This window comes from Convolutriloba macropyga, chromosome 1 (assembly GCF_964194025.1).
Source record: "Convolutriloba macropyga chromosome 1, txConMacr16.3, whole genome shotgun sequence".
Classification (NCBI taxonomy): Eukaryota; Metazoa; Xenacoelomorpha; order Acoela; family Convolutidae; genus Convolutriloba; species Convolutriloba macropyga.
In genome coordinates, this window is record NC_134468.1 from 66,536,792 (window position 1) to 66,552,671 (window position 15,880).

General features: G+C 36.5%; 2 protein-coding genes across 2 annotated transcripts in view; one reads left to right on the plus strand and one right to left on the minus strand.

Annotated features, from left to right (window-relative positions):
* Positions 1-3,588, minus strand: part of LOC142346991 (dual serine/threonine and tyrosine protein kinase-like) — a 32,561-nt gene extending 28,973 nt beyond the window's left edge. Inside the window, exon 1 of the mRNA XM_075398906.1 lies at positions 870-3,588. Coding sequence (XP_075255021.1) covers positions 870-3,400 — 2,531 coding nt within the window. The 5' untranslated portion in view covers positions 3,401-3,588. The remainder of the gene's footprint in view (positions 1-869) is intronic.
* Positions 3,589-3,780: 192 nt separating this feature from the next.
* LOC142341748 (uncharacterized) lies at positions 3,781-11,271 on the plus strand. Its single transcript, XM_075392930.1, has 3 exons — positions 3,781-4,119; positions 8,263-8,519; positions 10,519-11,271. The coding sequence occupies exons 1-3, from the start codon at positions 3,946-3,948 to the stop codon at positions 11,153-11,155; spliced, it is 1,068 nt and encodes a 355-aa protein (XP_075249045.1). The 5' UTR covers positions 3,781-3,945; the 3' UTR covers positions 11,156-11,271.
* The last annotated feature ends 4,609 nt before the right edge of the window (positions 11,272-15,880 follow it).

Consider the following 15,880-nt stretch of genomic DNA (forward strand, 5'->3'; position numbering starts at 1 on the left):
TGTTCGTAATTCTGCTGTTTCTCTTTCTTGCTTTTAGTGCGTCAATTTCTGACTACTGTCACGATTCATAATTGTATACTGCTGTTTCTCTCTTGCTTTTAGTGCGTCAATTTCTGACTACTGTCACGATTCATAATTGTATATAGGAGTTAACTTGCCGCCCCCGAGTTGAGCGGCTATCCTTCTAGGGGAGGGGCTTTCTCTTAACTGACCGTTTTACTGAAACTGAACTGTGAAATAGTCTGAAGCTTCAGCGACTGCGTTTGTCAGAAATAATACTGAATTGCACAATTAGATACAAGAACACACTAATACTAACCTGTCTAAAATTTTTGATATGAATGTTCTTGGCTCGTGAGGCAAAGCCAAATGCTCTCATCTCATGAAGGGTAGCGATTTTCAGGCAGACAGAATGTGGTCTACTGTTCTTTTCTTGCGAGCCCGTTTGAAATTGTGTAGTTATAGAACAATTTACTATGTAAAATTGACATGTTTGGACGCTTGAATAAAAAATTTGGTTAATTTATGATATATCCTGAGTACGGTTCACATGATCTGCCAACCTTTGCTGCTCGGCGAAGAAACAAATTTTAGAAATTAGAAGAAACCTGTCTGCCCTCTTGCATCTACCGCATAGCCCTTGTATGGTTACTAAAAATTATTTCATCTAAAAGTGAAATACTAATTCTGAAAGGCATCTTGAACATGCATGTTTCGACAGTCGCAAAGAAGCGTATAATGTCAGCATCAGTACTCAAATTTTAAACTTAAAATGTAGAATGTAGCCTGCAATTTTGATGAAAAGGTATTTTGAGATAGGTTAATGGGGGGGGGGGGGCATTTTAGTTGGAAATGTAAAATGGGAGAACCTTAAACCTTCGACAACATCAATGGCCACTTGAAGTCGAGGAATGAGTGGCATGCCTTGTCTGATAGCTGTATGCAGATCTCGTCTCATTTTGTCCATAATTAGAAGAACTGCTCCGGAGCCACTTCCGTATGTGCTATCAATTACACAGCCTCTTATCTGAACAATCCGTGGGTGCTCTGGTAGTGATTGGGTGTAGTAGAACTCCATCGCTAAGCTATTCCAATGTTTTTCGTCGGGTGGTGCGACACTTTTGATCGCACAGGGTCCAAAGTTTCCCCATCTTTTGCTGGAATATACAACCCCATATTGTCCCCTTCCGATTTCCTGTTCGTATCTGGGCATACCATAAAGAGCATAGTCACGGTAGCAAGTGCTTTCAAGCACAAAACGAGCCAATTTGGGAGAGTAGCTTTTCTTCAGTTTCTTGCTCTTTTCTGCTTGAATTTCCATTTTTTGTATCTGGGACTCGTGTATACTGTCAATACTTGTCAAAAATTCGCTATGAGCTCTCTCGACGTTAGCTTTGAACTGAAAGCAGACTTCCTTTGAAAGTTTGTCCTCGCTAATTTTGTCCAAGATTTGGTAGGCAACCCGTCTGCGCCATTCTTCATTAACTTCTTCGGGGCTTGAAAGATTACTGAATAAGAGTTTGAGTTTCTCAAATAAAATGGCTTTTAAGGACAGTGTGTTTCGTGAGTTAATCTCGATGCGATAAGCTGCATTGAGAATTTCATGCAAAGCTTGTTTAGCTGAAAATCCAGTGACCAAGGTTGATGTCGAAGATTCTAAACTCGAGTCCATTGCTGGGCTGCTTTCTTCCAAATATTGAACTGTTCGTTGAAGGGTTTCAACCATTGTAGCCCTCAGCATTCTGACAGAGCCTACTAGGTTCTCGGCAATTATTTCGTTCAGCTTCCGAATTAAAGTTTCCTCTAACTCTCGCCTTTCATTGCGAGCCATTTTACTAGCGCTGTTCAAACTACTGGTGCTGTTGCATCTCGAAAACTGGTACCTTTCCGCGGTATCAATTAGAATTCCTTTTGACTCCTCAAGACTTCTCTTGATAATGGCTCGTATTTCGTGTTGTTTCTCATTTGAGACTGCGAGCAGTGCATTGTACAGCTTTTCTTCTTGCTCTTTGGCCCATTTGATACGAACTGGGATTAGTTTGGCGTCTTTTGTAAACTGGTAAGTTGTACTGATGCAATCTTCCAGGAATTCAGTAAGAAGAATTCGGGCCTCATCCGACTTCGTGATAGTCCTTTGTCTTAATACCTCTTTCACAAACAGATCGAGCTGCTCCAAGAAATTGTTGAACGGGGCCAACCGACTGTTGGTAACAACGCTTACTTCACTACCTGTTGCCCTGACGATACTCATTTTGCGGAGCATACTGTTAGCCCGGACGCGAGTTGGAGCATCGTCGTCGTCTTGAATTGGCGTCATAGATCTACTCGAAATGTTCCCATCGTCCTGTTCTTGGTCATCGGCTCCATTTCTAGAGTCTGGCCGTAGCATATCAATTCCGCTGGCAACTATTATAGGAACATCGCAACTGATCGTTCTCTCGAGTTGATGTGGCAAAGATTCGACAACGCCCACTTCTCTCAAATCGTTTTCCATCACTTGCCAAAGCATGTCTTGTTCTGACTCTGTGAATTCTGAGTCACGTGTGATCTCCATAGTCAAAAACAAAAACTGTAGATCAGAGTTGCAACATTCTTTGAGTTCATTGATCGTTGCTTTGTCCTTATCGGTCAAGCGAGGCGAATCTAGACCATATATGACAATAGGGAAACCTTCACTTGTAGCTTGAAGAAATATCTGTTTAGTGGTGAAGAATTTGTTGTTCGTCGTTGTCAAAATGACACTGGCTTCTCGGAGCATTTCGTTGTTCAACCGTATCTCGATTGAACGGCTACATTGTGATAATCGGTTCATGTCAGCATTCGCAATCTCAATGGCTGGTGTCTGCATGGGCTCGGATGCCTCGGAACTTTCGAAGCCTGATGTGCTGAACGTGCTTGAGTGCTGGTTCAGGGACGGACTTTCAACAAAGTCAAAGTCTTCATGGTTGTCGCCATCCACCGAAATTGTATAGCTCACTTTCTTTCCATAAACAATTTTTACTGTGCGTTGCGTCGCAGAGTTACTGAACTTTTCGTTGGCAAAGTACAATGTTTCATCCAGTAGCATACTGGCGATTTTGGCTTTAACGTTGAAAGACTGTCCAAAAACAAGAAAAGAAGCATTTTTGTTGATTTGGCTCAACAGATTCTCCAGTTTTGCTCGGAAGTCCTGAAGATCACCAATGTCGCGCTGCGTCGATTGAGCTTCGTCTAAAGTTTTTAAAAGTTTCCTTCTAGAGCGAAAGTATCGTGTGAGTTCCTTTGCGACACTCGATCGCAAGTGGCGGTGCTTGCGCGCCAAATTTGTCGAGTTCGTAATAGACCTCCGCCTTGAAGGCGGCAATTGAGGACTTGTCATCACGGATTCGTGTTGCGTTGTTGCTGTTGTGGTATCGCCCATTGTTCAATGTTTCGTTATTATATCCAGTATATTTTATTAAATTGGGTGGCGTGAAATTTGCACAGATTTGTTAATTATAGCATAACATGTTGAACTTTCGAGGTGGTAAAATAACTATGTTGTGACGAATAGATTTTTAAATGTCAGAATAGTTTGCATGAGGTTGAAGTAGTTTGTTTAATTGTTTATTCGAGATGCATTGACTGACCGGAGGGTGATTGTGATTAGCTTCGCAGCCAATAATGTACACTATTCAGACAGTTTATTAATTGGTAGATTTATATTTGCACTAGAATATGGCTGAATCACTGCAGATTCATACCGTCTCTTTCAATCGTTCGAAAGAGCAACCAACGCCCAAATCGCAATTACGGGTTTTCTAAAATGATGTTTGTTTTTAGATCGATGATGAAATAATATCGTTTAAACGATAGTCCGTATTTGACGTGGCTTCCGATTTTCACCACAAATCCGTTTGATATAAAACAGTGAAAGATTTGAATTTCCCGGAATTATTTTGTGCGAGACGTCTTGTGGAAGACGTGATGGAGAAACGAGAAGTCCTTAAAACTTGGGAACTGAGCTTGTATGAGTTGCAAAGGAGGCCGCAAGAAGCGGTAACGGACGAGACAGAAATCAAAATCAACCCGAGAATCCTTCACTCGGAATTGATGTGCCCAATATGCTTGGATGTCATGTCCAATACGATGACTACAAAGGTCAGATAATTTGAACTCGAGCATTGTTGATTGTTGTTAGTCGTCCAGTCCAGCGTTGTTGTGTTAAATATACATTAAGAAGACAAACAGGAGTCAGTTGTTTTGTGAGTGTCAAAGCTAACATTCATTTAACTCATCCTGTCCTAATAGGGTGGCCATGACTTTGCAAGGTTCTTCTGCATAATTTTCATGTCATTTTTCATTTTATTCGATTGAATTTTAAGCAGAAAATGAAAAGCGTGAAAAAATTGGGGTGCTGAACAAAAATAAGATTGGAGCGAAAAGAGTTTCGAGAGAGTGAGAAATGAGGCTTGAAAAAAATTCTATACAGCAGCAGAGTTTTGTTCACGTGCGGCTTTTAAAAGCAGATTTTTGCAAATTTTTGGTTAGGAGGTTTGATTTTGTATTTCAATAATTTTAGTCTTGTGAAAGTGGTTTGAAGGTTTCTGGTAATAGTTTTATGCTAATTTGAAGTTTTTCATATATTTTGCTGATTTTTAGGCAATTTTTTTTGTTTTGTTTTGCTACTTCAAGTGGGATTTCTCTATTTTCTCTATTTGCTCAATGAAAGTTTTTGAGTATGTGCCCGTTTGATGTCATCATTGCTTTTAGTTTTTTTTAAGTTCAAGTTGTTTTAAATGCTTCTTCTTTTCGTTCAGATGCTTATAGAATTATTTAGAGAGCTCTATGGTTCAAATTAGTTTTAGTTCTTTTGACTACCTTTTGATTGGATTGATTTAATTTTGAGGTGTGTGTTCAAGATAATTGTGTAATTTAAAGCAAATTATGCCGATCTTTGTCTTTGCTTATTTTTTCTGATGGTGTGCGTCTAGTTATTTATCGTGTTGAATCTTTAACTTTGAGCTACTCTAATATTGTTATTCCTGAAAGGTGCCATTGGAAGCTAGACTGTAGAATTTTTCAATGAGATAAATAATACAGAATTCTAGTTTGTTTCTTCTGTCATATCTCTAATAATAAATCTGCCATGTGTTGGGTGGGTGAATGCCTGACCAGAAGCAGTAATACCATTTTTCAAAAGAGTTGTTGGGACGTAGCATTTTAGCAATTTGTGGACTGTTTGTTGCTAAATTTTGTGGAAAAAATTATTGACTATCCTTCTTTTCCTTCTTTTCCTTTACCTCCGTCTTCTCCACATGAAATATTGTTTCTTGTTTTTCTTTCGTTTCACACATTTTCAAAATTTTTGATGCCAAATTGAAGATTTGGTCACATCAAAACAGGAAATGGAGCAAAAAAGCAAGCGGTTTTAAAGGTTTGAAATTTTCTTGCTCTAATTTAAAGTAGAATGTGACAACGCGTTCTTGCTAATGGTTTTTTGTTCACATGCGGCTAGTTTATCTTTTTTTGTCGGCTTTTTTCTGAATGGGTTTCCCAATCCGTTGTTTTGTCTTCTTTGAATTGTTTCAGGACATGTCCTGCTATTTTTTTTTTTCAAGTTTTATAACCATATGACGTCACAATCAGTTCAAGTCTGCTTTTTTTAAATTTGTTCTGGCAATTTCAACTGAATTGCGTGCCTGTGGCAATCATTTTTTTTTCACTTTTTTGGAGCAAGTTTTTGTTCATTTGCGTGATTAAATGCTCTCGAACTAAGTCGATAGCAATCATATTAGTCCTGTCCTGTTGGTCCATTTTTTATGCGATTTTTCGCTTGACCGATTTTTCGTCTGATCCGTTGGAATTTTCGTCCTTAAAAACAGGATAAACAGGTAGCGCCCAGCGGTTTATTATGTTTCGAGAGGCCCTTATTTATTAGAGGCCCTTAGCCGTGTTTAGTAGTCCTTCAAGTGCTTAGTGTGGTGAAGCTACCGGGAAGACCGTATTTTAAGGTTAAAAGGTCATTTTTAGGAGTTTTCGAGCCAAAAATGTTGCAAGTTTTATGTTTTTTTCGTCGTTTTTCATTTTATTGTTGGAGCAGTCTAAAATTGAGGCTTGTTAAAGTTGAGGAAAGCTAAGTACTTTTTGGCCTTTTTAATATCTATATGCTTTAGTAATCCAAACAAATCCAAATTTGGTAATCCAAATTTGTCATTTTTTTTGAGTTTTTTTTAGCCCTAGGTGTTAATGAACCTCCTCTAGGGTTTGATAATAAATCACTGCACAGTTTTGTAGTGGTAATGGAATGGTCTCAACTTTTTAAAATCACCAACTTTATCATTTTTTGGCAAAACGTGCAATTTGTTTCAATTTTTTGACAATTATTTGTTTTTCTTTCTTTTATTATTTCTTCTTATTATTATTATTATTTATTATTATACTTATTATATTAGTATTATTTTTAAGTTTTTCTAGACCCAAGGGTTAGAAAACCTTCTTATAGGTGTAATAATTAGTTATTGCAATTGGCCACGGAATAGGTTTCAACTTTTACCAATTTTTAGATAAAACTTGCAATTTTTATCAAGGTTTTTTTGAAAACTTATGCCATTTTTTAGGTTTCCTCAGCCTCAAGAGCTAAGGAACCTCCTGAAGGGTTCGATAATAGGTTACTTTATAGTTTCTAAATGTAATGAAAAGCTTTTCAAGAATTTAATATCACGAATTTAAGCAATTTTAAAAAGAAAAATATTTGCAATTTTTATCAAGTTTATGGAAATTATCATTATTTTAGGTTTCTCCAGCCTCAACAGCCAAGGAACCTCCTCTTGGGTTTGATAATAAGCTGCTGCATAGTTTATAGAGTTAATAGAATGATTATCAATTTTTTAATGACTCGAGTTTAAGCAATTTTTTGATGAAACATAATTTTTCAAGTTTTTGAAAAATTTTTATCGTGTTCCATGTTTATGGATCTTTATGAGCCAGTGAAACTAATAAAGGCTTGAAATAGGAATACTGGATAGTCTCTTGAGACATTGAAATCGTTCTGAAGATTTCAATGAAATCGTTCTGCATTCTTTAGTGAAAACCAAATTTAGCAAGTTTTTAAATAAAATTTGCAATTGTTTTTAAAATTTTTGAATATTTTTGTCCTTTTCTGAGTTTAACGATCATTACTGGCCAATGAAACTGTTTAAGTCTTGCAAATGGTTTACTTGACAGAATTCCAGTGACAAAAGATGGTTTTGAACTTTTTTTCAGTGCGAAATCTGGAAACTTTTTTAAATTTTGCTTTCAGTTTTTTTCTATATGATTTAATTACTCGAAGGCTAGAAAACTAGAGAAGTTGCAGAGTAGAATCTCCGTGGAAAATATTTTTAGCCCTTTATCTCTCTCTCTCTCTCTCTCTCTCTCTCTCTCTTTCCTTAACTCTCTTTTTGATGCCGCACTTCAGCTGCTGTTATGTGGCGCGATGTCATCATCTATCACCCTCACCTCACTTCAATTGAGCTAAAGCTAGCCTCACTAAACCCTGGCTAGCTACTGACTAAGCCAACCGCTCGCTGGTTGTTTGAAAGCAATCCGCCCGACGTTAGTTGGTTATGTTTAAGTTTTTGGTCACACGTGACTGGTCGCTCAAAAAATGAGTTCCTCACTCTGAAATTGAATTTTTCCTTTACTTTAATTCAAAGAGATAAGGTCAAGTGAGTTGTGTCACTAGAATTGAAAGTTATTTGAGTGCAGCGAAATAGAAGCAGCAATAAGTGATACGGATTTTTAAGTATAACATCTCAGCATTTCATAGAAAGAAGTTTTTTTGGTCTGCTTCTTTTACTCTTTTTGAGACCGCAGATCTACGATTTTATTGCGGCTATTATCTAGCGATCTGCCAGCTACGTTTTAATATAACTTAAATTGAACATGTTTTGTTTCATATCAGCTAAAGCTAATAGAAATTTTGCAATCGGCAATTTCGCAACAGTAGAAATGTCTTCGAAGTCTGTACCAATTATATGAGTCCTGGTGGTCTTTTTTTGCAATTTTTTGTACTACCAAGTTTTCTTTAGACAATTAGACAGATGTAAAGATTGAGGCTCAATATTTCAGTATTATTTTTATGAGTAAAAATAAATGCAGAAGTCTCTTCAAGAACAGATTCTGTTTTTCAGTGATAAAACTTTCGTCTCTTCCCAAAATGTATCTAATAGAAATAGTATTCTGAAACATAGTATTCAGAAAAATAGACGGACTCTTTGATACTTACATGAAATCTGGTATTTCATAAGCTTCTCATTTTAGGAGTGCCTTCATAGATTTTGCTCGGAGTGCATAATCACTGCTCTTCGCAACGGAAACAAGGAGTGTCCGACTTGCAGGAACAAACTGGTATCTAAGCGATCTCTCAGAAGGGACCCCAACTTCGATGCCCTCATATCAAAGATATGTCCCAGCAGTAACAATGAGGGAGAGAATGGAACCAACGGTCACAATGGCAGTTTCATGAATTCACCAGTTGACAGTCCCCTCAACAATGCAGATGATAATGACGATCATATGTAAGTGTAGATAGGAAAGGTTCTGTTGCGAATGAGTTCTGATGCTTGTATTGACTTGAATAATGCCCAAACAATGATGCTTCAACTGGCTTTTTTTCATTTCCCGAATCTTATTGCTTCAAAAGTGATGAAAAAAATGGAAATCCTAGTTGGTGCATGGGAAAATAAATGTGACTCCCTGAAGTGTTTTCGCTTCTCTAACCGCTGATTTCTCTATTATAAATTTAATGGATGGTGAAAAACTGCTTTTTAGTATCAGCAGTACCCTTGTATTGATACTCGCAACTTGACGGTGACACAAAGTTTGCAAAAACTTTCTAGACGGCGCATTTATTGTCTTTTAGAATAGCCGCGAAGTGATAGCGGCTATTATTGGGGACATCGTGGTTTTTTACAATTCAAAGAGTTTGAATTGTATTGGGGCGCTATCTTTCTTTTTAAGATCTGTTCACACATTTTCGTGATTTTTGAAGTCAAATTGAAGTAGTGATTTTGGTCATGCCGAAACAGGAAGTAAAGCGAAAAAGCGAGTGGTTTAGTGACGTGAAATTTTTTTGCTCTAATTTTAAAGTAGAGTGAGAAAACGGTGTTTGAAAAAAATATCGCTTTCTTGCTAGTGGTTTTTTGTTCACATGCGCCAATTTCACTTTGATTTTTACTGTTTATTCGATTTTTTGGATTGAATTTTTTTTCTAAATGGTTTTCTCAATCCATTCATAGTTCATTCTAGGCCTGGTTTTTTGTTTCATTCAAATTCCCATTTCTCGCTAGTGGTTTTTTGTCCACATGAGGCATTTTGATATTGATTTTCTGTTTTATTTTTTGATCTGATTATTTTAGAAGTGCTTTTCCCAATTCACTCATAGTCCGTTCTAGGTCTAGTTTTTTTGTTTAATTGCTCTTGAACGAAGTTCATAGCCATTATTGTAAATGTGTGTGTCTTTTTCATGCAAATTTTTCGCTTGAAAATTTTGCGCTTTTCTAGAACATTCTTTGACTTCTCAATTGACTTTTTCACGCTTTCTTCATTTTTGAGTGATCTCTATTGCTCCGAAGTAAAGCTAATATAAAATCGGTTGCAGAATAGCAGAGGTACGTGATTTGTAGCGCAGTGGTTAGTGCTTGTGGCTGTGGATGGGAGGTCAGTGTTTCGAATCCCGTCGATGGAGAGATTTTTTGCACCCATAAAGAAAAATTGATCTAGGCTACAGCCCTGAATTAAATTGCCTCGCCTGTCGTTCAAGAGCAATTCTTCCGACATTTGTCGGTTTATGTTTAGTCAATAAAAATTCTTTGAATTGTACTTCAGGAATTGTCCTGCTATGTTTTTTAATTCGTCGTCTCCATCGATGATTCTTACGACATGGCTTCTTTGAATTGACTTTTTCAATGACTTCTGCTTTGCTGTTAAAATTTTTTTACGTGACGTCATTTCTGCTTTTAGGTTAATTGCGTGACTTACCTCACTCAAAAAATGTCTTCTGAGCTCTAAATTTTAAATGGAACTTTAAATTTTATGAACATTTACTAGTTAAAGATCAATAGTATACATCTAAGTAGTAGCAATCTTATATGCCCCAATTCTTGATTATTAGTCTTGAGTGTTTTATTTCGAATATCAATTTTGAAAAAGCTCTTTTAGGGTTTTTCCTTATAGACCGTATGTGTCATAAAATTGACAGTCCGAATCTAACCCAAAAAGTCTAGTGATCTATTAAAGGACTGGTGGTCGATCTGTCTATCTTATTTCTTTAGTTCTTTCAAATCATGGAAGGCGACAAGCATCTATCGCGGCTATTTTCGGGCAATCTGACGGCTATGTTTAGATATTGCATTTAAAAACAAATGGGCTCAGATTACCCAATAAACTAGAGATGTTAAATATTTTCTTACTGGTCTTTGATGATATTTGTCTACAATGCTAAAGCAGCTGCAATGTTATTTGTCGACAATGCTAATATCTTTGTGTCAGCCGCTGTCATACATAGAAACATTCTAGGGACGAATCAGGTGGTCAAGAACAGGCAGGTCGAAGGAAACGCCTCTCACGAAGTGCAACAGCTACGGCAGACACATCTGAAGTTATCAATGACGCTACAGCTCCTGCTGGACGAAAAGTCCTCAAGAGGGAAAGCTCCGAGTCAGCTGCTAAAACTAACAAATCTTCAACAGCAACTACCGCATCAAATTCCAGCTCACCCGCTAAAACCAGCATTGACATCATTCTACGACTGAAACCCCAGAATTTATCAACCGATGGCCCAGATGAAAAGAATGAGGATTCGAAAGACGAACTGCAACAAAGCAATGAACAGTCTAACGGTGCAGCAGATTCAACTAACAATGATCAAATGCCTATTTGTAAATTCCTAAAAACAACCCGCGATGCCTCCATTGAGCACCTTGCCGTTTATATCAAGTTACGAAAAGACGAAATAAAAGACATGCTACCCCAATCATTAATAAGTGATTTGGACAGAAGTCTAGTTGAGCTCTTTGTCAAGAAACGCCAGACAACCCCGCCAGAGTTTATCCAAATTGAGAAGGATTTCACGCTATCCCACGTTATGTCCGAGTACAATATGCCGAGGAATAGACCATTGGAACTGTACTTCTCTGTGATTGACAGTAATTAGACATTTAAACTCATTATTTCTCCTTTGATTCATTGTTGAACGATATTAGTATAATCCTCTTTCATATAGATGTCTTTGTAATTCATTGAGACTATAAAAATGGCTTTTGTATCAGATTTTTTTTCATTCAATTTAGCTGCCGGAGAATTATGTTGGATTGCATGGTTGAAAATCATTTAAAATTTCTGGTAACCCTAGAGGTAAATATGATGCCCAGTAATACAAGGCTAAATATGGTATCTTAGATCCCATTTAAAACTGTACTAGGAATTGCGTTATGATTTGTATAACATCACATGATACTTGTATGGCTACAAGGAATTATTGACCCTTGAGATTTATTTGAGTTATTTTGTGGCAATTTATTCACAGTAACATTCGGTTTAAAGTAACACCTATTAGTATTTCTAGGCATTTTTTAAATCAAACCAATTGACTTTTCAAGTTGGTTATTAATTGCTCTCGAAAGTAGTTTGAAACAATTATTGTAAACGTGTTTGATTTTTGCGTGACCCTACTTTTATTCCGAAATTAGTTCTTGCTAATTGGTAAAAATTAAAAGCGGTTTTAAGATAAGGATTTTTGAGGGCCGAGTGGTTAATGCTTGAGTCTATTGGAGGAGGTCGGTGGATCAAATCCTTCCTTTTTTGGTTCTGAAATTTTGAACTAATAAGTGACCGCGCCTGTCGTTGGAATGCAATTTGCCCGACGCTAGTTGGTTTGTTTAATAGCTGCGATAGCGAGAGCTCTTAATGACTTTTTAATTCAAATTCTGATTTGTAAAGAACCAATAGAAGGCCGATGATAGCTCGCTATCACTAATTAGCTATTAAACATAAACCGACTGACTGAGGTTTATAAAAAAAACGGGGCGCTGTATTTTTACTACTCGAAGCGGACTTCTCCGTGTTTTTTACATTTCCAAGCGGAGTATTTACGAAGTGTCTTTTAAAATCGATTTTAGTGGAGTGGAAACTTAGTTAATTTGATTGATTGTTGATCAAAATTGGAAACAGAAAGTTCACACTGCTGTTTTCTAGGGAGCAAGAAATTGATGAAAAAAATCGCAGAAGCGAGCAAAATTTTTTGTTAGCGTGAGGATTTTCAAGCATTTTTTTCGTTTTTAACTATTTTTTTGTTTAAGAGGTTTGAATAGGTTTGTTTAATGGTTTGTTGGTTTATTGGTTTGTTGGTTTATTGGTTTGTTGGTTTATTGGTTTGAATAGTTTTGTTTTTTGTTGAAGAGGTTTGAATAGGCCATATTAATGATCTTAGGTTTCTATTGATAGTGTTTTCAAATTTTTATTGTTTGAGAATCTGAGTTTTATGCTAATTTGGAGGTTCTCATCGATTTCGCGGTTTTATCAGCTTTTTCAACAGTTTTCTGCCCATTGTTTAGTTTCAATAGGGTTGAACAGGTGTCTACTGCGCACAGGGATTTTGAGGCATCGATTTGCAAGTTTGGCATCATAAAACAATTTTGTGGAATCTGACAAAAAATCAATAAATGCGTTCTTTGTCAATAAATAGGGAGTTTTTTATTTTTCTTCAACGTACAGGTTTGTGAGCTTATGTCTTTACTATTGTTGCGTGAGCCTTTTAATCAGCATACTTTGAGGAAAGAATGGTTTTTATCTCTATTATTCTCGTATATATAGAAACCATGGATTTTTTGTTAGTTCATTTCATTAATTGACTTGAGTTTTATTATTTTTGTATTAAGTTTTGTTTTTGGGCACAGACGGCGAACTTCATTAGTTGCTCTCAATTGAAATTTGTAGCAATGATTTTGTCACAGCTGTTCTTTTTATCAAGATTTTTACTACCAACTTTTCGTCTGATCGTTTTTCCTTCTGGCCATTTATCTTTTCGGCCTGAAAAGTGAAGCAAACAGGTAAATCACACAGGGCATTAAGTTTCTCTTAGAGCCTCACGGTTTAGTGGTCTCTAGTTATTGGATTCTCTAAAAGTTTCGGAGAGAAAAATTTATGTAACCACAATCTAATTCCAACCGTAGTTACTACCGAAGCCAAGCACTCGCCAGTTGTTTTAGAGCAATTCGCCCGACGTTGGTCGGTGGTTTCTCCTGCAATAGAAACCATCTGTTCGCTTTCTCAGCAAAAAGAAATTGAGTAGTTAAAGGAATTCGTTGGGTAAGGTTTTCATTGAGATCTGAGCGCATTTTCATGGTTTTCGAAGTCAAATTGGAGTTGACTTCGAAAACCATGAAACCCCCCCCCACCCTTACTGCGCTATTGCCCCCCACTGTTGCCCCATCCCCCTTCCCCCATCAACCCTCAGGTGCACTCTACCCCTGTGGCTATTGACGAACAACCGATCGCTAAAAACACGCAAATTTATACTAATTTTCACAATCTTTTTCGAGCTTTTTAAAAATTTTGTCTTTTTTCCAGATCTTTCAGCCCTAGGTGTCAAGGAATCTCCTCTAGGGTTTTATAATAGGTTAATGCAGAGTTTTTAGTGGTAGGGGAATGGTTTAAACGTTTTGACATCACGAATTTTAGCATTTCCAGACGCAGGGACCAAAAAACGTCCTTAAGGGTTTGATAATAAATTACTGAAATTTTATTTGCCATGGAATAGCTTTCAATTTTTTGAATGTCAAATTGTAGCAATTTTTTTAAATAAAACTTGCTTTTTTCAAGGTTTTTAGGTTTCCAGCCTCAAGAGCCAAGGAGCCTTCTTTAGGTCTAGACAATAGGTTTCCGTATAGTTTCTAAATGTAATGGAATGCTTTTCAAGATTTCAACACCACAAATGTTAGCCTTTTTTTACAGAACTTGCAGTTTTTTCATTTTGACATTTTTTATCTTTATTCAGGTGTTTCAGCCTAACAGAAAATCTCTGCTAGGGTTTGATAATCAATTGCTGGAAAATATGTTTTGGCCATGGATTAGTTTTCAACTTTTTTATCACTAATTTTAGCAGTTTTTTATGCAAACTGCATTTTTTTTAGTTTTGAAATTTTTTGTCATTTTAGTTTTATTCAGTCTCAAGAGCCACAGAACGTCCTCTATGGTTTGAATATAGGTTATTGCATTGCTTTTAGATGTAATCGAATGTTTTTCAAGATTTTAATTTCAGCGATTTTTATAAAATATTTGCAGCTTTTTTAATCGTTTTGATTGTTTTATCATCTTTTCCGGAACCAGTGTCCTAGGGACCGCCTCCAAGGTTTGATGATAAGCTTTCGCATAGTTTCTAGAGTTAATGGAATGGTTATCAATATTTTAATGACTCCAGCTTTAGCAATTTTCTAATTTCTGGAAAACTATTTCTGAAAGTTTTTGGAAAAGTATTATGTTCCACGTTTATGGATCTTTATGAGTCAGTGAAACTCTTTAAATCTTGAAATAAGGATACTGGATAGTCTTTTGAGACAATGAAATGCTTTTGAAGATTTTAATATCTTGAATTTTAGTTAAAACTTGCTATTGTTTTCAATGTTTTTGAATTTTTTTGTCCTTTACTGAGTTTAACGATCATTACTGGCCAACGAAGCCTTTCAAGTGTTGCAGATGGGTTACTTGACATAACTCCTGAATTAGTTTTGAACATTTTCAATTGGAACTCTGGAAGCTTTTCTTTTAAATTTCTTTTAAATTAAAATATCAGTTTTTTATTTGATTTATTTACTAACAAGGCTAGAAAACAAAGTTGCAGAGTCGAATCAAGTTAAAGCTAGCTTCACTAAACTGTGGCCAGCTACTGATGAAGTCAACCACACGCCGGTCGTTTGAGAGCATTTCGCTGGACGTTAGTCTGTTAATTATGTAATACCTTTTCATCTTCTTAGTTTGTAAACCGACAAAACTATCGCAGCTATTTTTTGTCAATCGGCCAGCTATGTTTTTGGTTGTTGCACTATCTAACTTGGACTCTTTCAATATTTGATTATCTGGAGCTCAATTGTTCGTACTAATTAGCGAAAGTTTGCTCCTTCCCCAAAGATTTCAAATCATTTTCACTAAACAGTTAAAAGCGAATTTTCCTCTCTTTGAGTAGCAAAGGGAGGTTGGCTGAAATCTTTTAACATTTGCGCTCCCTTAAATTCGGTACCAAATTACTTACATAATAAGAATTAATTGCTCTCAAGTGTAGAAGATGTATTTGTCAAGTATGATCCCCTGAGTCACCCACACTCACTGCCCCAACAATCCCCGTCCGCCCTCTTGCACCTGGCGACCTGACCTCGTCTAGCGTCTCACAATAAAAGTCTATCAAAAATCAAACTCAATTTTCATAGCGTTAAGAAATTTTTGTTTCCATTATGTTTCTTTGAGCTAGTTTTTTTTTGTAAACATAAAGGCTGCATTGCTAGCAAAAATGCAACGTGCAAACTACAGAATCAAGAATTGGTTAACATATTTCGTAGATACTACAAAAGCATTCATTGCAATTGAGCTTGGTTTTCTGGTTTGGAAGCATTAGCTATTTGGGTTACGAGACTGTCAGCTAGTTATATTATTACTTAAACTGAAATCGGTACCAATTTGCAGAAGGAGATTAAAAATATTAAAGAAGCACAGTATGCTATGGTGTCACGCAGAGCTCTCGTACATCAAAAGTTTGCGATTGTCACATTTGACTCAATTACTGTACTCTTGGACGACGGTACTCTTGGAAAATTCAACTAAAGTTCATTATTGAAATAATACCAATGATATTACAACCGCAAATAAAGGTCGTGATGGTCACGCACAA